Source organism: Podarcis muralis, chromosome 5, assembly GCF_964188315.1.
Source record: "Podarcis muralis chromosome 5, rPodMur119.hap1.1, whole genome shotgun sequence".
Taxonomy (NCBI): domain Eukaryota; kingdom Metazoa; phylum Chordata; class Lepidosauria; order Squamata; family Lacertidae; genus Podarcis; species Podarcis muralis.
In genome coordinates, this window is record NC_135659.1 from 91,110,504 (window position 1) to 91,138,030 (window position 27,527).

The following is a 27,527-nucleotide window of genomic DNA, read 5'->3' on the forward strand; positions in this document are numbered from 1 at the left end:
GGCCTCTAAATTTTTTAGCTGCTTCCACTTGGCTTCATATGCTTCTATGAAGGCCCTCTCTTCTTCCCCTCTTGTTTTTAACCTGAAAATGAAGTTCTCTTTCATGATAATATTTACTGCAGACTTTTAAAGAGGTTGGAAATATTGCACATTGCATTTCACTGCACAGTCATTTGGTTTCTGTTTCATATCATCCTTCTCCATTTAGGTCTGCAGTGGCATTTTTCTGTTGTATGGTTTTGGGGAGTGGGGATGCAATGGTACAAAAAAAACATGCTAGCTTTAGCAAAGACCCTTAAGTCAATTATTAAAAGGGAATGCCAATTGCTTTTATTGGGTCAAACAGTCCACAAAAAGATCTAAGTTCCTGGTCAGCAACTAGCAGAGGGCAGGGATGGCATTCCAAAGTCCAATACACACTTTTGAAAGAAGGAGCCTTGTTTCTTGTGCATAGGACAGCCATGCTAGGTCATGAAAATAATGCCTTTTACCGGATGAAAAACTAGCAGAAAACAAAGCCGCCAGTCTGCATGGCTACTAAGCAGCAATTCTGACCAGAAGCACTTGCATGCTACTCAAAATTAAAGTGGGTACATCATCGCCATCAAAATAATTGTTCAAGGCCAACTTTACAATGGAAAATGGTAAAACACACACACACACACACACAACCCACTACACCCTCTTTGAACATAAACATATTTAGACTTTCAGACTTCTATTATAATTGTAACATAACAGAAAATGTATTCTCTATAAAGTGGATGAACTTTTCATTTTTCCAGCAATGTTCTTCTGTTCCCAAATCTCACGCACTAGTCTAGAGCCTTCACTAAGGTTGGCACTTCTCTATATTGTAGACCAAAAATTCAGCACCTTAGAGAGAGTGCAGATAGTGTGGTGGTGGAGGCCTATAGTACATAATACTCTTATTAAATCTTATTAAAAACTACAGGTGCCTGGGTCAATTCCTGACAACGGTATGCATCTCTCATAGAGTCTTGCCTTTATTAGCACTACTTAAGACTTCCACAGCTGTGAAAACAGCTTCTACAGCTAAAATAACACTCAAGCCCTAGTCACAAAATCTTTTAGTGTGTTTTAACTCCTGTCCTGGCCTCACTTGAAAGAGGAGTATGTGGGAACTGGATATTTCTATGTGAACTGTTAGTCCGTGTAAATGTCACATGAGAGTGTCTCTTCCAAAGGCACCCATTTCCAGTACAGAGACCCCGCTCGCTCACTGGAAGACAAGAGTAAAGGAGACCCCCTAGGTACCTTCAGTTGATGTCAATGAGCATGACCCTCTTTCAAGAGAAAAAGTACAGTACCACCAAGTGAAAAGCATATGTAAACAGTGCCCTCCTTTCCTCTTTTTGTGTAAATACAGCTTCTATCCTCACACAAGTTGTTGCCCAACAAGAAGTTATGGAATCCCTGGCAGGTTTGCCTAGGGCAAGACTAAATGTGTTCATATGAGCAGACAAACTCTCTTCTATCAAGTTGGCACACTGGTTCATCTTCCTCCATACAGTAGTAACTCCTTTCCCAGTCTTGCTATCAAAGATCGTTTAAGCATGCAAATGATCCCGGGACCTTCTGCATTCTAACCACATGCTCCAATCACCAAACTATGGACCTTTCTGGATACATGACTATTCCAAGTTCCCAGTTTGTAATTATGAACATCCACAAATTCAGTCTCTAACACAGTATGCTTTTTCCACATTGTTTCAGCATGGCCAGTGCATAATAGCAGTTTATATCTTGTTACATAAAACAAGCTGTCCCTATACCTCTTGACTTTTTGAACCCAGTGCCTAACCTCCATGAAAAAAATGGATGCTTGGTTTAAGATTTAATTAATCTGAATTAGTGCAGACACTACTTATCACAGGTGAAACCATAGCAAGTCTCTCACAGTACAATCTGATAAATGTCAACTCAGCAGTAACATCCAAGTAAGTAAGTGGGTACAGGATTGCAGACTTTACTGTAGCAACATTTCTACATCAGACCTCAACTAGCTTAAATAATATTTACATCATGCAGCTTTCTAGTTTCAGTTGACTCAGACAGAAAAACACAGAAACTCCTTCCCCTGCAGAAATAATCCCAAAGCCACAGAGTGATAACACTTTTACTAAGGCCAAGGAAAATGCCACAAAGTAGCGTACCTCTTGTAAAAGAGCTTTAAGTTTATTTTACTATAAAGCCCAAAATAAAAGATATTTTCTTCTATTCATAAAAGGGGGAAAACACTGTTCTGACCATACAGGGAAATGCAAATATAAACAAAGCACTGATTTAAACAGATCCAGTATCCCAACTACATTGGAGCGAGAGCACACACAAGGAGCATCAGGTTGGTGTAGCTGCAGTGACATCCTGTGGCCAGCAAAATCCACCCTACCTACTACAATGTCTGCTATTTGTAAAAGCAGGTAAAGATAAAGGAATAAATAAAATAGGCAAAGGTAAAAGTAAAGATAGGGATGTGCGTGGCGCTGTGGTCTAAACCACTGAGCCTCGTGGGCAGAGGTAGGCAACCTAAGGCCCATGGGCCAGATGCAGCCCAATCACCTTCTCAATCCGGCCCGCGGACAGTCCGGGAATCAGAGTGTTTTTACATGAGTAGAATGTGTCCTTTTATTTAAAATGCATCTCTGGGTTATTTATATGAATTCTTTCATTTATTTTTTTTCAAAATATAGTCCGGCCCACCACATGGTCTGAGAGACGGTGGACCGGCCCACGGCTGAAAAAGGTTGCTGACCCCTGCTCTTGGGCTTGCTGATCGGAAGGTTGGCAGTTCGAATCCCCATGATGGGGTGAGCTCCCGTTGCTCTGTTCCAGCTCCTGCCAACCTAGCAGTTCAAAAGCATGCCAGTATAAGTAGATAAATAGGTACAGCTGCAGCAGGAAGGTAAGCGGTGTTTCCATGTGCTCTGGTTTCCGTCACGGTGTTCCGTTTCGCCAGAAGCGGTTTAGGCCTGCTGGCCACATGACCCAGAAAGCTGTCTGTGGACAAACACCAGCTCCCTTGGCCTGAAAGAGAGATGAGCGCCGCAACCCCATAGTCACCTTTGACTGGACGTAACTGTCCAGGGGTCCTTTAAATTTACTTGTAAAAATATTGTGAAGGACTGCTGGAAAATATTAGGTGCTGTCAGGACTCAAGACCACAGCAACTCTTGGAAGACGTGATGGCTGTCAAGCAAAGATTCTGTCTAGCCCTACAGAGACCAGCCACACCAACCAAGGAAATCTCTTTGCACCAATACAACTGACCTCTATAAAAGCTTCTGGGTCAAACTTGCTCATTCATCTGAACAACTAGGAGATCTGCTCTTGCCAAAATACAACTCAGGCCTTTACTTCATCCTGCCCTTGAAAGCAAAGGAGCCAGATCTGACAATGCGTACAGTTGCACAACTGTAAATCAGGGCTATGCTGGCAGAAGTGCTTCTAGGATGCTGAAACAAGCCTCTGTTCAATCAATTCAGACCTATACATGACAGTTCTGCATAACACAACTGCACGTGTCTTGCAATGGTGGCTGCTGCTCCTGCTGCAACACATGCTGGCACAATATTCTGGATTAGCTGACCACAGTTGTTTCACTTTTACCCTGCGTGTGTTCACAGTGCAACAGCTGATGGCACCAGACAACAGCTGTGGCTGGACAACAACTGTGCTTCGGTAACAACCCCTAATCCAGAGACGTACAGAAATATCTACATCCGATTTCACCCCCCACCACAGAGTGATGCCTGGATCAGAACCCACCCTACAGCACATGCTTTCTGCTGAATACAACAGCCCTCTCTCCACAGCTCCAGCAGCAACCTTCTGTGCATAATACAGAATCCATACGAGGATCATTCCTGTTTGGACTAGGAAGAAATCTCCTCAATTTCCTGGCCTCAACTAAAAAAATTTGCAGAAAGCGTTACAGGTGTGTTGCATGGGGAGCTTTTTTTAATTGTTTCTAAACATGAGCAGCATGAGAAGCAATTGTTTCTTCCCCATCAAGTTTTAAAAGAAACTTCCAAAAACTTGGGGAAGGTGGTGGGTGGGTGGTTTTGGTGTACAGAAACCAAATTTAAAGGTCTTGCCCAACACATGCAGGTGCAGCCAGGTACAAACCTGCTGGATTTAAGACCACTGGTTGTACCAAAGAGAAGTCGCCTTATGGCTCCCAAATTCACATTGTCAATTGCAATATACATTTCATATTTGTATTCTTTCTTTCAAGAAGCTCATGTTACCTTACACAAATATCATCCCATCATCTTCACAACAGCGCTGTGAAGGAGGTCAAAAGAGAGTGATTGTCCCCAAATCACCCACCAAACATCATGGTTGAGCAGGGATTTGAACCCAAGTCTCCCAGTTCTGGTATTCAAGGCATACATTCTTGTCCACTACAGTGGTACCTCGGGTTAAGTACTTAATTCGTTCTGGGGGTCCATTCTTAACCTGAAACTGTTCTTAACCTGAAACACCACTTTAGCTAATAGGGCCTCTTTCTGCCGCTGCGCCGCCAGAGCACAATTTCTGTTCTCATCCTGAAGCAAAGTTCTTAACCTGAAGCACTATTTCTGGGTTAGCGGAGTCTGTAACCTGAAGCATATGTAAACTGAAGCATATGTAACCTGAGGTACCACTGTATACTGTGTGGTTTATTTTTATTTTGCTGCCACTATAATGTTGGTTTTAAGTTAAATTAACACAATCTAGACTATGGTTGTTGTAATGAAGGATTAATGTCTGGAGTACACCTTTCTGGTGAACTGTATGACAATGAGCTGCTTTCATAGCTGTCAAGCCTTTAAAATGTGGGGCAAACTATTTTCAAAACAATTACACTTGACAGAGACACAAGTAGCACTGAGCAGCTGTGGAGTCTAAAGAAGAATAAACTTTGGTAGGTGAATATTAGGAGTGCAATGCCATTTCAATATTCAGTGTTCTATTAATATTTTGCATACCATTTACATCTAGAGAGATAAACAAATTCCTTACAGCGCATTCAGGTCAATAGCTAAGCGCTTCAAGGGCACTCGCTATATGGCTTTACAAAAGCCACATTTCTTGGAGAACAGCAAGTGTGTCCTGATATCTTGAGTGAAAATGGGGCAAGAGAGACCTTGAGTATACATTGAGGACAAACCACAGCTATGCAGAGAAGAGAGGGGTTTTTTAAAGATAAGTTTAGCATATGTCTAAAACTTTCCACTGTCCTGTCTACAAAGTGGCACAAGTAATTCCTTGGAAGAGGCCTGAGGTTGCACTGCCAGAGTCCCAGAGAGCTGCTTCTTTCTTCCCCTCTACCCTTCCTTTCCCTCACCTCCATGGTCCCTATGCTATGTAAAGCTTCCTTTCAGCCCTTAAAGTCAAGGAACAGAACTGCTCATTCTACTGTCTGGGGAAACTACAGTGGCGGTTGCACAGCTTCTCTCTCGTTCTCCAATCGCCTTTTCAGGTTGGTGGAGGGACCGCTCTCTTGTTGCACTACTGTTTCCTTGACACAGCAGCACAGGTGGAACTAAAAAAGCCCTCTCGCAGCTGCATAGATCTGGGACACTAACAACATGGTGGGAAAGAATGTAAGACGCAAAAGGAAAAAGGCAGAATGAACTGGGGGAGTGGAAGTGAAGCCCATGAATGTTAGAACGGAGGATTTCTACTTGTAGGTACTTAGACATACAGTGGTGCCTCACAAGATGAAATTAATTCGTTCCGCAAGTCTCTTCGTCTTGCGAGTTTTTCGTCTTGCGATGCACGGTTTCCCATAGGAATGCATTGAAAATCAATTAATGCGTTCCTATGGAAACCGCCTTCAGACCAGGTCCGGGGACAGTCTGTCCCCCGACCTCTTCTGAAGGCTGGGGGGGGGGGGGACAAGGGCTTTTCTTCCCACCCCCAGCATTTTAAAAAACTCCGCTGTCCGGGGCGATTTAAAAGCCCCTGGGAAGGCAGGCAGGGGGGACAAAGACTTTTGCCCCCCGCCTGCCTTCAGAAGAGGTCCAGGACCTCTTCTGAAGGCGGGCGGGGGGCGAAAGTCTTTGCCCCCCCCCCCGCCTGCCTTCAAAAGCTGTCCTGGACAGGCTTCGCGGACCTCTCCACAAGCAGCGGGAGCGCTCCAGCTGCTTGCGGAGAGTTGCCAGCATGCCGAAGCCTGCGCGCGCTGAGATCAGCGCGCCCAGGCTTCGCGGCCCCGCCGCCCAGCTTCGGAGCATCGTTCCGAAGCCGGGCAGCGGCGGGAGGAGGTGTCCCCGCCCCACCGCCAGGCTTCGGAGGAGGTCCGAGGACAGCGGGGAAGACGCGCTGCGCTTCCCCGCTGTCCCAGAGATTTCCCTATGGGCTGTCGTCTTGCGAAGCAAGCCCATAGGGAAATTCGTTTTGCGAAGCGCCTCCAAAACGGAAAACCCTTTCGTCTAGCGGGTTTTCCGTCTTCCGAGGCGTTCGTCTTGCAGGGCACCACTGTATTTACGTGCCAGGCAAAAACATTCCTCTTCCCCCAGGCCTTTGGCTAAATAAAACAATTTATGGCCTTTTAAACTGGATGGTGATGGGGGGGGGGTAATTGTTTTTGTTTGTTATCGTGTTGCATACTTTTGTGCTTTTATATTGTAAACCGCCCTGTGATGTTCAGCTGACGGACGGTATAATAATAATAATAATAATAATAATAATAATAATAATAGGCACTCCTCACAATCAGGGAAATGTGTTGTCATTTTTCAATCTTGGTATATAAAATAGGGCACATGAGAGCTGTAACCAAACATTGCAGTATGAGGTGTTCCTGTTCAGCAAGCAGATACCTCACTATTGTGTGTGGATGGTGCCGTTTTGGCCAGATAAGAGTCCATAATCAGATAAACGAGTACACTAATGATATGAAGGTACAGAGAAAAATGGGTAGAACAGGGAGGGGGGATATTCCTCTATTTCACATTTTTCTTCTTTTCTTCCCTGAGTATTCACATCTCTAGTTGGTATTGGACGATATTTATTTATTTATTTATGGCTGGCTGGCTGGCTGGCTGGCTGGCTGGCTGGCTGGCTGGCTATTAGCCCATAAAATATGTACAAACATAAAAGCACAGAGGTATAAAGACCAATATATCCAACAACAGAAGGTGAACATTACGGTGCAAGGGTGGGTCATTGAGCAGAGCCAAATAACAGCTTGGGGCCCGGAGAGCTCCAAGGGATGGTTCACAGAAAAAGGAAAACTGAAGACAAGATCCGACATGCACTCTCATCATAACTGTCCGATTAGTTTTTGACGTTGTTGTTGTTTTTTGGTGGTTTTTGTGTGTGAGATAACCGCATTCAGGAATCTCGCCACCTGCAGAGTTACAGAAGGATCTGTTTCCTGCAAAAGCAGTGCGGCATGTGACTCAACAGGCCTGCCAACCAAGCGCAGGCCTGTTGTATTGGACGATAATGATACTGTCCACGCGTGACTAGATGGGAAGTTGGGGGAAAGTCCATAACTCAGTGGTAGAGCTGTGGAGCACTTGCATCTCCACTTAAAAAGGGATCTCTGCTCATGGGCTGGAAAGTCCTTATCTGAATCCCTCAAAATACCAATACACATATTACCTGGAGAGATAAGGCTGTGACTTGCAGCCAATCATTGCCTTGCAATTTTTAGTTACCTTCCAGAGAGAGGAAGAGAACAATGTGACCACCTTAAGCTCCTTGGAGGAAAAGGGGAATATAAATGTAATAATAACAACATACCACTCACACTTGAAAGTATTATGTGCAACCATGTAAGAGATAGAAACTTGACTTCAACCACCACTATTCCTCAAAATACAAGCTGAGGTTTTGTTAGATAGCAAATTTTGTACACCACAGCCCTACTTGTAACCCACACACAACTAGGCAACTTTCCAGAATGACACCAGCAGCAGACTAGTAGTTTTGAACTTGCAAGCAAAAACTCAGGCTATCTCAGTCGGTAAAGCATGAGACTCTTAATCTCAGGGTCGTGGGTTTGAGCCCCACGTTGGACAAAAGATTCCTGAATTGCAGGGGGTTGGACTAGATGACCCCACGTGGGGTCCTCTAGGAGTGCCTAGCTAGTCTCTCCCTTCCAACTCTACAACTCTATGAATGGGTACATGAATGTGTCTGAGTTAGATTATGAATGTAATCCAACAGGTGTAACCAAGTCATCAAAGAGACAGATTATTTAAACTGCCAGTACAGTGGTACCTCGGGTTACATACGCTTCAGGTTACAGACTCTGCTAACCCAGAAATAGTGCTTCAGGTTAAGAACTTTGCTTCAGGGTGAGAACAGAAATCGTGCCCCGGCGGTGCGGCAGCAGCAGGAGGCCCCATTAGCTAAAGGTTAAGAACAGTTTCAGGTTAAATACGGACCTCCGGAATGAATTAAGAACTTAACCCGAGGTACCACTGTATATGCACACTGCAGGAAGGGAAATACAATCATTAATAAAGAGCATGGTTAGGCAAACTAAGGCACGGGGGCTGGATCCGGCCCAATCACCTTCTAAATCCAGCCCGCAGATGGTCCGGGAACCAGCGTGTTTTTACATGAGTAGAATGTGTCCTTTTATTGAAAATGCATCTCTGGGTTATTTATGGGGCATAGGAATTCATTCATTCCCCCCCTCAAAAAAAAGATAGTCCGGCCCCCCACAAGGTCTGAGGGACAGTGGACCGGCCCTCTGCTGAAAACGTTTGCTGACCCCTGGTAAAGAGCTGCCCCTCTCCCACCCTTGGATAAATAAAGTCTTGGATGAATTGGGGGGCACTGAATTTTTTTATCCTGTGCTCCTTCTTCGTGCTTCATGACTCAGGAAAGGTAAGCCTCATCTTGGTTAGAGTGTGGTGCTGATAACAGCAAGATCGCAGCTGCATAGTCCTGCATTGGGGGGGATTGTACTAACTAGATGATCCTCAAGGTCCCTTCCAACTCTATAATGCTATGATTCTATCTCTTAGGTGAAGGCCCTTTGCACACCAGGCAGCATGCAGGAAGTGGTGTGTGGGATTAAAGTCCAAGGTGAATCTTCTTCGCAAGCAAGCACACCTGCACCTGCCCACCACCATCACCCGGCCTGGAACTCCAAGGACTGGTAATATAAAAGGCTGGTAATTTGTTTACCCCTCTTTTATTTATCCATATTAGGCATATCCACAGCATAGGTGCAACTTTGCTCACAAATATTTCAAAGCAGAAAAATTATATATCAGTGGCATTTCCAGCTCGATTGAAAATTTATGGGGACAAATATAGTATATCCTTAATACGTATACAAAGGAATTCATATATATATATTTCAAGAAGTGACATGCCTACAGTACTGCTGCTTAAAAGGGGTTTAAGCAGATACTCAAGTGCTATCTTAAGCTGTAGTCTCTATGAGCAAAGCTTGCGGGGGGGGGGGGATGCCCTTCCTTTTTGAAAACCCTCAGGAGTCTCAGATTAGAGCCATCAAGTTGTTTAGAACTTAAAGCTTTCACTTAACACTGAAATTTTCCATTCTGCTGTTGTGAACAAAGCTTGCCAGACCTGAATCTGATATAAACAGAGACTTCATACTTAACCTGCAGGTAGGGAAGTCAGGCACTTTAGCATAGTTTTACCAAGAAGAAAGGAGGCAAATCTGATCCAGCCCTCCTGTGGCGCAATGGGTTGGCGTGGCTGTTAGCAAGAAGGTTGGCGGTTCGAGCCCACTCAGGGATGGCGGTGGGCAGAATCCTTGCATTGCAGGGGGTTGGACTAGATGACCCTTGGAGTCCCTTCCAATGCTACAATTCTATGATTCTCTATGGTGGGCAACAGGAAATATGCCACAAACACCAGCTAGTTTTAGCTTCCAGTAACTCTGAAAATATACATGGTGACCAAAGACATATTTTTAACGAAGCTAAAATGCACTTCCTTTATATGACAGAGTTGATCTCTTAATTTTGGTTACGAGACTGGGAGTAGGCCTTGGTACAGCATACTTTCTACCTAGGGCAAATTCTCCCTACTCACCTTAAGTGTCACTTCCACCTCTGTTAACTGTAGTTAAAAAGCAAATGCCTGATGCTTAAAATATTGCACTGGCTGCACATGTCACCAGGCCAGATTAAAGGTTCTTTGCATTAATTTAAAAGGCCCTTAACAACTTGGGTCCGTGATATCTCAAGGACCCAATATCCGAGATCTTCAGGAGAGTCTTTGTAAGTGGGGAAAACTTGTATCAAAGACAGGAGACGATAAAAAGCATATTAAAAAGGTAAAGGTACCCCTGCCCGTACGGGCCAGTCTTGACAGACTCTGGAGTTGTGCGCCCATCTCACTCAAGAGGCCAGGGGCCAGCGCTGTCCGCAGACACTTCCGGGTCACGTGGCCAGCGTGACAAAGCTGCATCTGGCGAGCCAGCGCAGCACACGGAACGCTGTTTACCTTCCCGCTGGTAAGCGGTCCCTATTTATCTACTTGCACCCGGGGGTGCTTTCAAACTGCTAGGTTGGCAGGCGCTGGGACCGAGCAGCGGGAGCGCACCCCGCCGCGGGGATTCGAACCGCCGACCTTTCGATCGGCAAGCCCTAGGCGCTGAGGCTTTTACCCACAGCGCCACCCGCGTCCCTGTTAAAAAGCATATTAACCACGGCTAAAGAGATAACTTCCATTATGTTTGTAAGAGCCCAATGTAGTTATTTACATAAACAGCCGAATACTATAAAGCCTATTTTGCCCTCCCTGCCCAGCCAAAATAACCTAAACAGCAGGGGTACACAACGTGATACCAGTGTTAGAAACTAGCCAGGTGCGTTTTGCGACTGGCGCAGGTCCAATTGCGACCACATGGAGATCTCTGAATGCCAGGTTGGCAACTGACATCTCCATCTGGCTGGCCCCTCCAGCTTTCTTAAGCAGGTAAGCAGAAGAGCTTATTTATTGCATTTATTTCTCACCTTTTCCCCCAAAGAATACATGGTTCACCCCCCCCATCTCAGTTAATCCCTACAACAACCCTGTGAGGTAGGTTAAAAGGCTGCAACTGACTCCAAGGTCACCCTGTGAGCTTCATGACTGAGTGGGGATTTGAACCCTGATCTACCAGGTCCTAAGTCAGACAATCTAACCACACTGGCTTGAGTACTTCTGCTATGGGGCCAGCTATAAAAATTAAGTAGGTAAATAAATATGGGGAAAGCAAAATATCACTTGGAGAAGGATCTGAAATATTTTCCTTGAAGCTTGAATTTGTTTTATCCTAGATTGTTTTATTTGATGTTTTCATGTGTGGTAAACCGCTTTGATATTTCCCCCCCTTTAAAATATAAAGCAGTATAGAAATGAAATTAATAATAATAAATTTCACTGTAAAAAAAAGGCACCTAGACGTTCTCTTGTGGTGACTGTAACTTAGGTTAAAGGTGCCATTTGGCAATTAGCTTATATATCCAAGTTTCTAACACTACTCCTGACCGCTGGCCGTGCTGGCAAGCGCTGATAGAGCCGTGGTCCACCACATCTGGAGGGCACCCCTGGCCTAGGGAAATTAATGATAATGTCACAAAGATCCTGCTCCCGCAAGCAGTTTATTTCACTTAAACACCCACTTCTATTAAGTTAACTCCTCTCCTATTCTCTTCACAATACCACCTAGTGGCCCTTTTACTCATGCAGCTAATACAGTACTGCATCTCTTTCTGAGAAAGGATGACTCCTTCTGAACCAAAACCACTGAACAGCAATGAATGTAAATAATATCCTGCGAAGGCCAGGGTAAATTACCAGGATTTTCAGGTGCATGTCTGGGATTATACTGACTTTTAGCTACCAACCTCTTTCCCCCTGGGCACCTCCACACCTGACGCAATGACCACGTTCTGACAATCAAAGCTCATCTTAATAAAAACCCAGCTCCTTTGCTCCCACCTCATTCTTCCCTTTGCACAAGCAAGCAAACATGTCAGGAAGCTGCCATCAACCATAGCTTCCCATCGTATCTGAAAAAGGAGCAATAGTTAATGGCTTCCACACAAGCCGGCTTCTTAAAAGCAACTCTAAACCTTTTGGGTAATCTGGCTTGTTTAGAAACCATTCATCATCACAGTTTCCTGCTTCAAAGGCAAAACCACTCACACAACAAGGTGGGGAGTGAAGGGTGTATTATGTTCGCACTTATAAGCAAGAGATTTGATCATCCAAAGGTGGCCGCTCTCTTAGGAATGCTGGTGGTCTTTCCACTACCTGGGTAGCTCCTTGCAGGCAGATGATGATCTGGAGCATCTGTCAGGGGCATTGCATGGGTGGTTTCCTGTACACTCTTCAAGGCATGCTCATCAAGGTGCTGCAGAATCTCCTGCCTGCAAGAGATATGCCCAGCTTCCACTTTAACCAAGGAGTGTCCCTGCACTATTTAGTATCATGAGTTAAGTACCAAGTATCAGACAGGCAAGACAAACAAGCTGCCCTTCTCGCACCTTGTAATTTCTACCACAACAATGTTTTAAAGGCAATTCGCATAACAGCTGCCACATCAAAGCCATTCTGAATCCTTCCACACCTCACTATTATTATTATTTTTACTCAGGTAGGGTTCTCTCCTGCCCTCCCATTTATGCCCCACTTAAACAAATATAGCTTATGATATGGGCAATATGTCTAAAACTTGACACATCCAATCATAAAAATGATTTGCAAAGTCTAATGTTTGGCAAATACTCAAATTGCAATCATCTTAAGGCACAATTCTGAGAAGCCTGAACGCTGAAAAAGTTGTTCGCCTCTGGTATATAAGTTCCAGAAGAGATAACGGCTACTTAGAACCTAGAAATGGGGGGGAAACTTGATACAAGATGAATCTTCATGAAGCAGATTTCACACCTTTTGATTTTTCCCTGCCCCTATTGATGATCACTCCTGGTGTGGATCAGAACTGGGAAAACTCCTTGTATAATGGTCTCAAACTCACAACTGAGTTTTGCCTCAGGATCTAGCCAGCAGGTGGGAAACTCACAACAAGGATGCTAGTCCCCATATTGTTGAGGTAATGATTGGCTTGTAAATTTGTGTATCTGCATGTCTTTCAGAGTGTGAATCTAGTACTAAAAAAGATTATTTTACTAAGCAAAATCCAGGCCTCTAGAAACAACAATTTAATAGCTCAATTTGCTTTGCTTTGCTTTTTTAAGTGGAGGATACAAACTCCAAATGGTGAAGCCAAGTGTGTGCATAGAAGGTGGCAAAACTCAGAAAGCTGCTTTCTCACAGATGAGAGCCAGTGTCACACAGTGGTTAGAGCATCAGTCTCAGACTGGGAAGGTACCGAGTGTCAAACCCCTACTCAACCACCAAACTCTGAGTGGCATAGGGTCAGTCACTCTCTCGACCTAAACTACCTTGAACTCTTTTGAGGAAAATGTGGGATTAAAGTATCAGCTTGCTAACCAAACCAAACACGGCAATTATAAGTATGACTGCTGCATGGTACCCACAGAAAAACAAAAAGGGTTCAAAGGGGTTCTAATACCTTTTATACTGCGTGTCTTTTTCTGAAGCTGAACAGCAACATATTCCTGCACATCAGAAAAGCAGAGTTCTATGCAACTTGACAAACCATCACTCATTCCGTCCAAGACAATTGATCTAATAACATGCATCATAGGAATAATTTCAAAACCCAACATGCTACACTTTAAACATTACCATGCCTCATCATTTCAGAAATCAATGAGCTATGGTGCAAAATTAAACCCTTCAATATAGAGTCAAGAAAATTGCTATCCCCCACACACTCTTGTTTGATCCACACCTTTTACAAACCAGGCCTATTACTGCCATGAGGTTTAAGTAAAATCTACCAGAGAACCAAAGGGACGCGGGTGGCACTGTAGGTTAAACCACAGAGCCTAGGGTTTGCCGATCAGAAGGTCTGCAGTTCGAATCCCCACATTGGGGTGAGCTCCCGTTGCTCGGTCCCTGCTCCTGCCAACCTATTAGTTCAAAAGCACGTCAAAGTGCAAGTAGATAAATAGGTACCACTCTGGCGGGAAGGTAAACGACGTTTCTGTGTGCTGCTCTGGTTCGCCAGAAGCAGCTGTCATGCTGGCCACATGACCCGGAAGCTGTACACTGGCTTCCTCGGCCAGTAAAGCGAGATGAGTGTCACAACCCCAGTTGTCCGCAACTGGACCTAACAGTCAGGGGTCCCTTTACCTTTACCTTTAGCACCAGAGAACCAACTACAAGGACTTTTATGCAAATTATTTGCATAGCATTTCCCGCTTGGGGTATATTAATTTGACCTCAAAGTGTTTCTTGCAGATCCTTCTTTAAGCTAGAGGCAGGCAGCTGTCGGCCTGCAAGTTCTCATTTAATTCAACCACTAGTCTATCATAGACTTCCTACTATCAAGAGACAAATGCAACAGGGGCACCTTAGACTCACTTTATGCATTCCTGACGGTACCACCATGATCAGCATCTCTTTAATGGTTGCGCCCATGCAGAGTCCAGTGTGAACAAAGATTCTCACCTGTGTATTGCTTAACACACCATTAGAAAGAACCATGTGGTCAGAAGCCTCCATGTGACCCAGGAATAGCATGAACAGCAACCGGGGCAGTGTCAACCATAAGCACATGTTAAGTACAGCGTCCAAGAAATAGCATACAGTACTGGAGCAATCATCTAATTTCTCAGGGAAGTGGCAAGACTTGGGGAGTGGGGAGCAATGAGTGTAAGAGAAACCACTAAAAAGGTTCACCAAGTGAGATGCTGCTTACAGTTTGCTAGAAACAAAATATAACTTCCCTGCCCATAGTCATAGCTTCCCTCGCCATACCAAGCACACACAAATTGCTCTTTACATTGAAGAATCTGTGGAAGCGGTTTGGTGATTCAGTTGAAGCAAGGACAGTTGGAAGACCTGCCTGGGTGGAGAGAGGGGGTGCTGCTGCTGAGGAAGCCACAGAAAGTGTCCAGTTTACATAGACTCCTCTCCCACAAAAAGTCTGAACTTTGTCTTGCATGTTCCAGTTTGGGACCATTGTTTAACACGATACCTTTTGTGCATCAGAACTCCACCATGCAACTTAAGCCATCTAAATGAGACAATGGGTTTCTACTTGGCGTAACCTGACAAATCTTTTAACAATCTTTTCTTCTCTAACTCCCCAAAGACATTATATTCACAATCATTCTTTGTTCGGGGCTGAAAACATATCTTCAATACATAGCAGCCACTCTGAAATTTTTAGGAGCCAACGCTTCACTGAGTTGATTAAAATATTAACAACTGCTAGACCATAGCATGAAACCTCTTGCGGCCCAAGAGACCAGGCACTTAATCTCTCCATACACCTGCATTTGATATTAAAAACTAACCCCAATTCTTTTGGAGAAAAGAGCTAAAGATTGTTAATTCATTATGGGGGGCGGGAAAGAGAATGACTGCTAATAATAATATACAGAGTCACAAACAATGTTTTACAGAATAAATAGGAGGAAAAGGCAAATTTGAAACTATATAGCTTACAGTGTTGACAGTGATGAAGACTAGAGAGGGAAGGGAAGAACAGAGAGAAAATAAACAGAAATTAATACCTACAAATTTAATTACATGTACTTACCGGTAGGTATTTTTTCAACTGGGGGTTAAATATGGACTAAGAGGGTTTAGTCTTCTTCATGGAAGAAATGTGGGGTTGATCATCACATCCTTACCTACACATGAACTGTGCTAGCAGAAGAGGAATCCACAATCCGGACAGGAATAACACCTGTAGGCCAAATCTGCATACATAGCAGCAGATTGCATTATTATTTGGGAATTACTTTTAAATGAGGCCTAGGTCTGATAAGTATTGGAGGAGGAAGGGTATGGTGATAAACAGGGACAGAAAGATGGGATACTTTTAGGGCCTACTTTTATATGAAAATATAATTACATGGAACAACTACTGTAAGAGATGAGCGCTCCCGATAAAAAATGAACAAACAAACATTCTGCTAACTTCACTGACCCATCTTAAAATATTTCAGGGTCCAATCCTTCAGCATTTCTTACTACTTCAAGAAGTTCAAGAAATGCTTTCTTCAGTGGAATATGCGCAATGTTAGTTGTTATGTTAATAATGAACTTAAGTCCCTAAATTTATTGTACTCTCAGAAGAGACTAGAGGACACTCAAAAGACAGCCCTAGAAGTGAGTGACAGCTTTTTCAGAAAGAAAACCTTAACGCTGCTTTGTGCAGATTTATGGCTATATCTTGCATAAGTGAGGCATTATGCAGAAGCTCCGGAGATTTATAGTATTATGTGCCACCCCAAGTATCTTGCGGTTTTGCACTTCACAAAAACTCAGTAAAGAATGAAAGTCCAACCCCCTACAAGATTCAGAATTAGATAAAAATTCATCTGCAAAACAGAGCCATCCCGCCCACTCCAAATATTAACCCAGAACCCACATTGTGTACCACACAATGTACAGGAACCAAGACTTCACACCAGGCTCTGATAAATCAAAATGCAAATAGCATGAGCCAATCAGCTAAATTCTCTGGTCCAGGCGAGACTTCAAACAAACCACACACTAACTGACAGTTCTGATCTCATGACCAGTTAGGTACCATATAAAGCAAAATGAAACCTCCTAACCTCGCCAAGAAAACAGTATTTCAGCTACAAGCCTATTCTATCCAACAGTTCAAGATGTAGTAAAGATAAAAATACTCAAAGGTGGGGTTTTTTTTTGGGGGGGGGGAATCTTTCCAAGTAAAAGGGGAGGTGCCATTTGAAAACAAACAAACTATTTATCTCTGTCTACCTGGATCTACTCTAGGGATAGTATTCCAGTAGTTTAAAATTTCTAGCCTCCAGAAATAGCTTCCAATTTGCATTTTAGATTTATTGATGCTTAGTAGCTAGTATTCCTTAGTTTGACGTGCCCTTTGGTGAGGGGGGGGCATGAACCCTAAGAATGCAGCTTTTCTGGGCAACTAGTGAAAAAAGTTCTCAGCATTATTGTTTTCCCAGCACATAATTTCTTCAGGATGTTTAAGTACCTGTTCCATTTGGGACAAAGAAGTGTGCCACCTACCCTGCAATGCACTCTACTCAGCTCCAAGTAGCTCTGGGCCCATTATCTCCCACATCAATGAGCACTGCAACACTAAGCAAGCACGTTGTAGTAGGCAAGTAGGCAAAACAGCTACATTTCCCCCTTTTCTGAATCCCACTCCAGCTAGATTTTCAGTGCCTTCCTTGGGAGCAGGTGCTTCACAATATGGAACTTAGTAATAATTCATGTTCTCATTAAAGGGGGCCTCTCTGCTTGGTAATATGCACATATCTAAAATGCCATTTATGATTTCAGGCTAGCCATCCTCAACCTGGTACCCCTCCCAAGGATTTGGACCACAACTCCGCTCACCATGCTGGCTGGGGCTGATGGGAATTGTAGTCCAAAACATCAAAAGAGCACCTGGCTGAGGAACCCTGTTTTCAGCACACTAAACTGCCATGTCAGAGGATGCGCCAGAGCCAGTATATTATAATGGTAGCAGAGCATCACACTAGGACATGTGAGACCTGGGTCCAAATCCTCACTTGCAGTGTTCGAAATTAGCCAGGCATGTTCTGCACCTGGCTATCAACCACTTGCGACCAAGTGAAGATGCCCACGAGCCAGGATGATGCCTGACATCTCCATCATCTGGAGGTGCATGCCTTGGGATCATTAGATTGTGCTTTCACACACAAATACCACATCCTGCAGAATTCTCTCCATTATGTTTCATCTGCGTAATTGGAATTAATTTCAGGAACCAAAACGCTTTTTCTGTGCAGCCTGAGCAGCAGCTATCACTATTAAGAAATAAGAGGCAGGAACAGGCCAATATATATGTGGACTGTCCCTGGATCAAGTGACCTTTCTTTTTTTTTAAGTTCTCAAAGCCCTTTACCTAGCTCAAGGTTGTCATCTGAACTAGCTAGATGCTTAACAGATAAACAATCACAGTCAGTCCATCATTTGAAAAATAAGACTTTAGAGCCGTCTTAGGCAACCGTAACCTTGGTTTAAGGGCTATTTTGGAGCCTAGCTGATATATCTGAGTTTCTAACACTGCTTGCTAATCGGCCTTGGGCCAGTCATTGCCTCTCAGTCTTACCTACCTCACAGGGCTGTTGTGGCGACTAAACAAGGACAGAGTACACCACCTTGATCTCCTTGGAGGAAAAGGTGGGATTTAAATGCAACAAATAAATATATAAAATACTGAAGATTCCTCTAAAAAGGTAAAGGTACCCCTGCCCATACGGGCCAGTCTTGACAGACTCTAGGGTTGTGCGCCCATCTAACTTAAGAGGCCGGGGGCCAGCGCTGTCCGGAGACACTTCTGGGTCACGTGGCCAGCGTGACAAAACTGCATCTGGTGAGCCAGCGCAACACACGGAAACGCTGTTTACCTTCCCGCCAGTAAGCGGTCCCTATTTATCTACTTGCACCCGGGGTGCTTTCGAACTGCTAGGTTGACAGGCGCTGGGACCGAGCAACGGGAGCGCACCCCGCCGCGGGGATTCGAACCGCCGACCTTTCGATCAGCAAGCCCTAGGTGCTGAGGCTTTTACCCACAGCGCCACCCGCACGTCCCATAAGAATCTTCCTCTACTTCCTCTACATAAGAAGATTCCTCTACCTGGGAGCAAACTTGCTATAGCCTCTTGATACTGCAACTTGCATTACATATACCCCCCTCTCAGAACATCAGCCCTTATGGTCCTAAAGGGCAACAGGATTCCCCTTCATGATTGCACATGCACAAGCACCAAAGAAGAAAAAACACCATTACCCATTTCTGACATTAGTTTCTAAACTCAAAGCCCTTCCACCCGAGATCTTTTAACTGTTAGTACAAAGAAATTAACCTGGGACCTTGGGCATGAAAAGCATATGCTCTCTGACACTGAGCTATAGGCAAGCCCCCAAACTTTAGGGCTTTCTTGCTTAGCAGAGTAGGGTTGGGGGGGTTAATATGCTTCCTGGCAGTTGCTGAAAAAGATTTTGGTGTCTTAATTCCATCTGACTTTTAGCAGCAATTGTGTTTTATTGCAACTTTTTAATGGTTCTATCTTTTTAAGTGCTTGCATACTGTTGTATTCTAATCTTTGGTTATATGTCACTTTGGGCATTTTCATTAAAAAGTGATGATTAAATATTGTAAATAATTTAAGCAATGAAACTGACTGCCTCTTTGTACAGTATGCGTACAAAGTATTTTTTTACACTATAAAAATCATGAGTACAGTATAAGAACTGCATCTCAGTGATTTGCAGCCTGGTCCTGTGGGTGTTTATACAGCAGTAAACCCATTGAGCGCAATAGAGCTTACTTCCAAGTAAGGGTGCATAGAACCGAAGTCATAATTTTCCTCCCACAAGACAGGCGTGTCGTGGCACTTTTGGATTTTGCTGTAACCACAAGTCCAAATCTTATAGAGAGCAAGCCACACTTGTCATGATCTGGAGCACGTTTATTTTTTTGCAAATGGACAGCCTTTTTAAAATCGCAAAACGGATGTATCGAAAAGGTACACAACAGTTGTTTTTAGATAAGATTTTCTTTCTGCGACACTACTAGCCCCACAGGGGCAGCTTTTCACATTTCAATAGGCAACTAAAGAGAGTGGCAGCAAAGTCCTCAGCAGAGCTTCAAAGGCCTGCCCTTGAAGATTTCAGTGCAGAAAAAGCTGTTGTGTTTCGAGGGCATTTGTTGCAATATGTTTGCAACTCCTACTAACTAGGAAAATGACGTCAAATGAAATGATGTTCAATGAGCCGCCCTCTTTTTAGGAAAAATGGGTTTGTGCCTTTGGCATGAGAACATAATAGCAGCACGACGGGATCACACCAAAGTCCACTTAGTCTAGCAATCTGTTTCCAACAGTGGTCAGTTAGATTCCACCCCCAGAGCTGGGCATGAAGATAGCAATCACACCCTGCTTCTTGTCCCCATTTTTTAAATTTATACAGTACCAAAAAAATCTCGCTTTCCCCTCTGAAAGGCACTAATCAAAGTGGCTAGGTAAAACAAATGAAAATGAATATAGATTCAGAACCACGTGGCTAAAACCTGTGTATATCTATGCCTTATGAAACCTAGTGGCCGTCTCCACATCTTGTGGCAGTAAAATCAATACATTCATGATGCATTGTTCATCCCCAATACAAAGGCCCAGGTTTTTCTGGTTTTGTGTGGGGCCAGAAATATAGGGATACATTTGGTCTGGAACACATTGACTGGGAGGACTGGAACAGGGACAGGCCATAGCACCATGGTACAGTGTCTGCTTCACATACAGAATAGCCCAGGATTGATCCCCTGAATCTCTAGGTAGGGCTGCAAGCGTCACCTGTCTGAAATCCAGGAGCTGCTGCCAGTCAGTGTAGACCACACTGAGCTAGACTGACCAATGGTCTGACTCTGTACAAGGCAGCTTCCTATGTTCCCTACCTTCTAAACTGTACCCCAGCAATTCTGTTATCAGAATGGGACTTTGCTTCTTTTAACAGCTAAGCACCCTTGTTCTATACAAGCCATTTATAACGTGAAAGAAAATGAAGACAGAACTTTTGGAGAGGCAGAGTGAATACTCCCCCACCCCCTTTCAAATTAAGAATGCAATGAAGAACAGCAATTACATGGTGTGGAAAGCTTTCTTGCACAGTTCAAGACTGCCTTGAACCGTGGACATAATTAAGCTTACTATGCAGTATCTTTCTGTCCAATGCAAATACCCTAAGTTTTCTGAATATCTAGCCAGCCTCTATGGGGATCTAACAGGCAGCCTTCAGTGAACTGAACAAGAGCATCAGCTGCTGCATACAAAATGCTACTGTAGAAGAAAAGTACAGTACAGCAATATAATAGGGCCGCTGGTCTCTCTTATGTGATAAACATATCAATCTAAGCAGTTCGCCAAGTATGTTTCAACCAACATATTGGCTTTGCTACTCAGAGATCCACTGAAATGAAGCACACAGAACGCATGCACCGCATTGATTTCATTAGGTAGCAATGGGGGGGGGGAGAATAATTAGATGTGCTTTGTGCAGTAGCAATACCACCTTGCAATAAGAAATACTATTTTGGGGTGAATACTAATATTCAACTATAAGTGTCAATTAGAGCTGCATATTCTCATAGGCATGTGGAATTCAGATGGAATTGACAGGTGTAAAGGTCTGAAACAGCCAGTTCAGATTACTGCTGTCGTATTTCTACACCACAAAAGAATGTCAGGGAAAAGGTGCATCACTGTGAAAGGCTGGCAACATCTGGAAGAGAATGTTGCCCATGTAATACTCAGTAAGAAGAGAAAGCTAGACACACCATTTTTACTAATTATTTAAAACATCTCAATTAAAGTCACAAACTGAAGCTATTGAAGCCATAGGATATACTACTTTGGGATCACAAGGAAGGAAAAGCAGAATGAAATTAATCCAGCCTTGTATTAGGTCTTGGACCAGAGAAGCTCCTTCCCACGTTGCCTCTTAGTACCAAAACATGATCTTAACTACTACATGTGCCTCAGCACTACCCACAACAGGGTGAAGTGAGGACAGAATGAGGCTGGAATGCTATTCCAGACATGCCAGTTTTAAAAACCATCAAGGGCCATAAGCACAGCATTTTTGTGTCATTTTAATCAAGAGAAAAAAGAAAGCAGATCTGCTCCCAAATTGTACTTGCTTTTTGCTGCTTCTGTGACAACAGTGGCAGGCTGAAACAGAGGAGAAGAAGTAGGAAGATTCTAGGACATATCTCCTTCGCTTAGCACAGTTAGTAAAGCACTTTGCTGTACTGCAGGTTTACTGCTTTGCTCACTTAACGCTCAAGTAAAAATTTACCTAGCAGTGCATTCTCTCCTAGGGTTCAATACCAGCATGCTCTGGTCCTTTGAAACACCAAACTCCATGTGGATGTATTGTACTACTCTGGGGGAAAGATCAATATGATTTAAAGCTGTGCAACTCATAAACCTTCTACTGGAATCCAAAGAATCTCAGATTTTGCTTCTTTTAGCAAAGTTGTGTTTCTAGCCCTCATGGTGGCAGAGGAAAGCCTAAAGGAAAAGCTGCTAACAGACTAGATGCAATCAGAGCAGCGCAATCTACCCAGAACAATTTCAAATTTACAGATGCTGCAAAATGTCCATCAACTGGTTCCTGAACAGCTACCTGCATAATGCCAATTACAACGAATTGGAATATGCAGAACAGAGCACATGTAACTCCATGTCCAAAGAGACCTTCACAGTACAATCTGTCCAACCCTGCATTTACAGTAAAATCCGGAACATTTGCTTCGTTTTAAGCGATAGGCACCAATAGCGCAGAAAAAGAAAGAGGGGGGACTCCTTCAAGCCTTTCCTTACCTGGTGGCAACTGAAAGTTCTGAATATTTGTTGGATTCTGAGGAGGCTGAGGCAGACGAGGTGCTAAAACAGTGGGAGTCAAAGTTGCTCTGATTCCACTTGTAGTTGCCGTCGGAGTCCTTGGTAGGCTCTGCGCCACTGTGTTGGCAGCACCCTTGGCCAGGCCTGTGGGGGTGCCTGGAGGCGCAGGAGGAACCCCACCAGGATTAGGGGCCACGTTGGGCAGGCCAGCTTGCATAGTTTGCCCGATTATCATATTACCCCCTGTAGTACTGGGCTGGCCACCAGCAGCCAGAGTCTGCTGTTGAGTTACCGTCTGCACAATAGTTTTAGGAGACTCCGATTTGATGACCTGCGTGGTGGGTGCAGCCGGTACCCCAGAACCTGGCTGGCTGTTCACGAGGGTGGTCTGGAGGGAAACACCAGACCCCACGGTGGCTGCAGCGACAGCCGCGGGAGGAAAACTCCCCACGTTGATGGTCGAATTGATCACAGTATTGCTCCCGTTCTGGGTGGCTGCAGCCACGGAGGGTCCTGCCGTGTGAATGGGTGGCCTCACCAATGCTACAGTTGGTCCCCCAGCTCCAATACTTGGGGGCTGCTGTGAGGAGATCACCGTTGGGGAGGGCGAAGAGGCGGAGGACACCCCAGTGCCAAGGAAAGAAGTCTGGATGACGGTATTTGAAGCGGATGGCAAGACGGCGTTAACGGTACTGACTTTCCCCACATTTCCAGGTCCATTGTTAACAAGAGGGGTGACAGCAGGGATTACGGTAGGGTTTGCCGTTACAGGCGTGGCCGAGAAAGCAGCGTGAGAATTCATCACTACGTTACTCCCATTCAAGGTCTGAACTGTCGTGGTCCCAATTTTACCATTCCTGGTAGATAAAGCTGTTGCCATGGTGCTGATTACCACTGATTTACCCTGGCTAAGGGTCCCTGGGGTGACAGCAGCTTCAGATCCACCTTGGACAGGTGCAGTGGTGCTGGTGCTGGTTGTGGTGGTCCCGTCCAAAGTAGAACCCTGGGACCTGGCGTTATGATTGATAACACTCCCTTGCACTCCACCAGCTCCTGCAAATAAAACAAAGGCGATTAAATGACAAGAACATACAAAAATAAGAGAGGAAGCCAAGAAGTCTTTTGACTAGAGAAGCCAAGAAGAAAACATCTGCCAAACTCTGCTAAAAGAGTGGGACTCTTCTCCTTTGTCTTAAACTCTCTATATTGAATGACATGAAAAAGGTGAAAATATTTCCAGAGCGGAAAATAGAAAAAATCATCTCACTGTTCCCATCCCCCCACAAACGGTAAACTTAATAATTAACCAAAGCCATATATATATATATATGACACACACAATAAGAAATCAGCTCCTAAGGGGATTGATTATGTGTTTCTTTTTCCTTCTTTGGACACTATAGCACTGTGTTTGATAATACTCTACTGCAAGCCTGCTCTAGCAGTTGCAGGGAGGAAAAAAGAGAAAAGTAAACAGGGGGCAGCCCAGAGGCTTCAACCCCCTCCATACAATCCCCTCATCTGCTATAGGAAAACCTAGTGGCTAAATGTTTCCTGTTGAATGGAACAACGTGGAAAAGTGGGACTGAACAGCAGCTGTCAGAGAGATGATAGAAGGCAAGAGGTTGCAAGGCAATGTTAGAGGACTTCACCCTCCCTCTTAAACATACACACATTAAACCCTGCTGCTTTGATTGCTGCTCCTACAAAGGGAAACAAATACTAGCAAAGATGCTTCTTTTGCACCCAGAAAACCCACTGACCCTAGCAAAGTCTGGCATTATGTGTTACACCATCCCTGACTTTACAGGCCCCGTATTTAGAAGACACAAGTAGGAGGACTGTAATCAGATAGATAACGTCACACAAATCAGGGCTACCGGAGGGTTCTTCCTCCAAGATCCCCCTTTACTAACCTGGAGTCCTACGTGCAACAGCATCCCTGTAATATTTCAGTCACACAAAAGCGAGGGAAAAATATATAGAGGGGGAGGGGAGTGTAAATCATGGTGGTGGAAGGGGAGAGAAGCACTGTTTTCTCTCCCTTACAATGCTCCTCTAGCCATGCAATGAAAGACAGGACCAAATGTTATGATACCCCTCACAGTCCACTGTCTTGCTATAAAGGGGAAAACATTCACAGATGGGCTGTCATCTCTCCCAACCCCACGGGCAAGAGGGGCTTGTCCTCAGATTCGAAGCAAACCACACAGCCTGGCATATTGTTTAAGGAGAAAGAAGAGACTCAAAAGGTTGAGGTATAACCCCGACGACAACGGAAGGAGAAGCAGCCAAACAGACCGGCCTTTGCAAAGAGGTATATTTAAAAAGGGTTCCTGACCCCGACGTCCCCCCATCACTTCCTCTTCTCAAGGGAAGCTGGTGTCATGATTAATAACAATGCCCCCCCCCCTTGCACACAAAAATCCTTGCACTTCGGCTACAGAGAGTGGGGAGGGCAAGAAAGAATTCAGACAGCTCCAGAAGAGCATTATATATATACGGAGGGAGAGGGAGAGAGAGGACGGGAGAATCTCCCCTGTAAACAACACAATTTCTTATTTCTTTGACAAGGCAGTGGGTAGGGGGGAGGGGAGGAGGCGCAGAAGTCAAATGCCAAGGGTCTCCCCTCCCGATCAATCAGGAGCACCCCAAATACCCCAGCTACCAGGAGATTGAAGTGTGGGGGGGAAGGGATGACATAATTAAAAAGGAGGGGGGTGGAGACGGTGTTAAAGAGGAGAACTGCCATACACACACACATATACAACCACAACAAAACCCCTTAATAATCCATTTCCACTCTAGGTGTAGTAGGAAGGGGGGGAGGGGAGGCCAGTACCAGCCAAAAATAGTATGTTGCGGGGAGGGGAGCGGGGGGGGGGGTTGGAGGGTGAGAGGTTGGCATTCTAGGAAGGCCTCCCTCGCCCCCGACCCTCTCCACCCAGCCACCCCCTTGCACACTCCAATTCCTATCATAACAACAACTGGGGGGGGGGGAGAAGAGAGAGAATGGGAAAGAGGAAAAGGAAAGAGAAAAGAGCAAGGAGGGGAGCCAGCAGTCCCGGTTTAGGGGGGAAGAGGCAGGAGTAAGAGGGGGAACGGGGGCAGCAGGGGGGAGGGGAGAAGGGGAGCCCCCTCTGCCCCCTGAGGGAAGGGGGCAGCCCCTTCCCACCCCCACCCCCCGTCGCCTCGCCAGGTTACCTGGCTTGGTGATCTCGGGGCCACTGAGTCCCATCTTGGCGGCGCTGGTGGCGGCGGCGGCGGCGCTACTGCTGCCGCTGCCTCCGCCGCCGGTGGTGGTGCCGGTGCCGCTGCCGGGGCTCTCGGTGTGGACATGAGCACTGCTGCTGCCGCCTCCTCCTCCTCCTCCTCCGCCTCCTCCTCCGCCGCCGCCGCCACCTCCTCCTACTCCTCCAGGGCTCGGGCTCGGGCTGCTGCTACTGCTGCTGCTGCTCACAACATGGTTCCCCAGCAGCCCCCCAGCGGCCCTGAGGGGCTCCTGCGCCCTGTGGTGCTGGTGGTGGTGGCTCGAGGCCGCCAGCTGAGACTCCAGGGAGCCCACCAGGTCGCTCACCACCTTCTCGTCCACATCAGGGTTCAGGAAAACCTCATCCAGCAGATCCGAGCCCGCCGCCATCTTTTTTTTGGAGGGTTCCTGTGAGAGGCTCCCGCCCGACCGACCGCCTGCCGGCCCCCCTCCTCCTCCTCCTCCTCCTCGCTCACTCCTCCCTCCCCCCGCCCCTCTCGCGCTCGCCACCCCTCCCCTCTCTCCCTCACTCACTCATTTTACACATACACCCAGCTCCCCTCCCGCCCCGGCCTTCCCGCACTGGGCATGCGCGCGAGGGAGGGGGGGAAGAGGGGAGGGGCGGGCCGGCAGCCGAGGCATCACATCAGCGGCCGGAGAGGGATTCCGCCGGCTCCCGATTGGACGGCCGGTCGCTATAAAAGCTCGGGCAAATGGCTGCGAGCGCTTAGTGAGGGGACGGGCGGCGGCGGGCCCGGCTGCGGCCTAGCGAAGGGGGTTGGGGGGGGGGAGGAGGAGAGGGGGGGGAGGAGGAGCGGCGGGTGCGCGCGCGGTTGGCGGAGAGGGGTTTGCGAGCGTGGCGGAGGCGGCACTGTTGACAGCCGCCGCCGCCGCCTCAGAGGCGAGCAGCCGCCGTCGCAGTTCTTTGTCTGGCGAAGCCCAAAATGGCTGCATGTTCCGCGGCGGCGGCTCCCGCTCTTCTCCCTCCCTGCCTGCGCGCCCCTGAGGTTTCCCTCGGCGGAGCGGGTCTGAAGGGCAACCCCGCCGCACCTGTGCCAGCTGCTGTAACCGATACACCCGCGGGAAGGGGCGGCGGTGAGGGGAGAGGAAGAGGGCCGGGCTTGACCCGGCGGCGGCCCGCCTGCCTGTGGGTGAGAAGGGCCTCGTCCCGCCGGGGAAGCCCGCCCGCCTCGCCTCTTAGCTGAGGAGACGGGGGTCTCGCCCGCTCGCCTCGGCCTTGGGGGAAGAAGGGCCCGCGCTCGCTTCCTGGCCATGCCGGCTGCCGCCTCTTTCCTTCCCTCAGCCTTGGTTTCTAACAGAGTTTGAGATCTCTCACACGGCAACCCGGGGGGGAACCCTTCCCCCCCCCGGCGCCTTTACATCCTCTCGACACCCCCCAATCCTTCTCATGGGGCTCCCCGTTTTGCAGACACACGCACAGGCTCCCCCCCCCCCAGTTGAAATGCGCCCCCTCTCTCCCTATTGTTAAAAATATTTTTAAAGAGTCCTCTTCAGTGTCAAAATCAGTGCCCTCCTCCTCTCCCGCCTTTATTTTTCAAATCGCTTCCTTAATTCTCTCTCTGCGAGGCCGGCAAGAAATATTTTTTCCCCCACCACGTCAAGCCGCCGCCTTTCCATTTAGGAAGTTCTCTAGTATAATTGATCCTCGCACTTTTTTTTTCCTTCTTATTTCATGCTGTCCTGAGAGCAGCTGGCTGCTCACATCGCAGCCATGTCGTCATACCTTCCAGTTTTTAAGTTGCTATTTGAGAGAGAGAGGAGAGATCTCCACTTTGCATGTAAAGAATTTCTCT

The 27,527-nt window shown here is 46.1% G+C and overlaps 1 protein-coding gene across 4 annotated transcripts in view; it reads right to left on the reverse strand.

The window, feature by feature from the left end:
* The window catches only part of TAF4 (TATA-box binding protein associated factor 4), a 78,680-nt gene extending 52,521 nt beyond the window's left edge, over positions 1 to 26,159 (reverse strand). For 2 of the 4 annotated variants that reach the window (XM_077929348.1, XM_077929346.1), the window contains exons 1-2: positions 25,668 to 26,159; positions 22,443 to 23,516 (exon numbers count right to left, since the gene is read on the reverse strand). In XM_077929348.1, the coding sequence (XP_077785474.1) occupies positions 22,443 to 23,516; positions 25,668 to 26,103 (1,510 nt within the window). In that variant the 5' untranslated portion in view covers positions 26,104 to 26,159. The remainder of the gene's footprint in view (positions 1 to 22,442; positions 23,517 to 25,667) is intronic. The other 2 variants (XM_077929347.1, XM_077929345.1) reach the window with 1 other exon arrangement.
* Between the last annotated feature and the right edge of the window lie 1,368 nt (positions 26,160 to 27,527).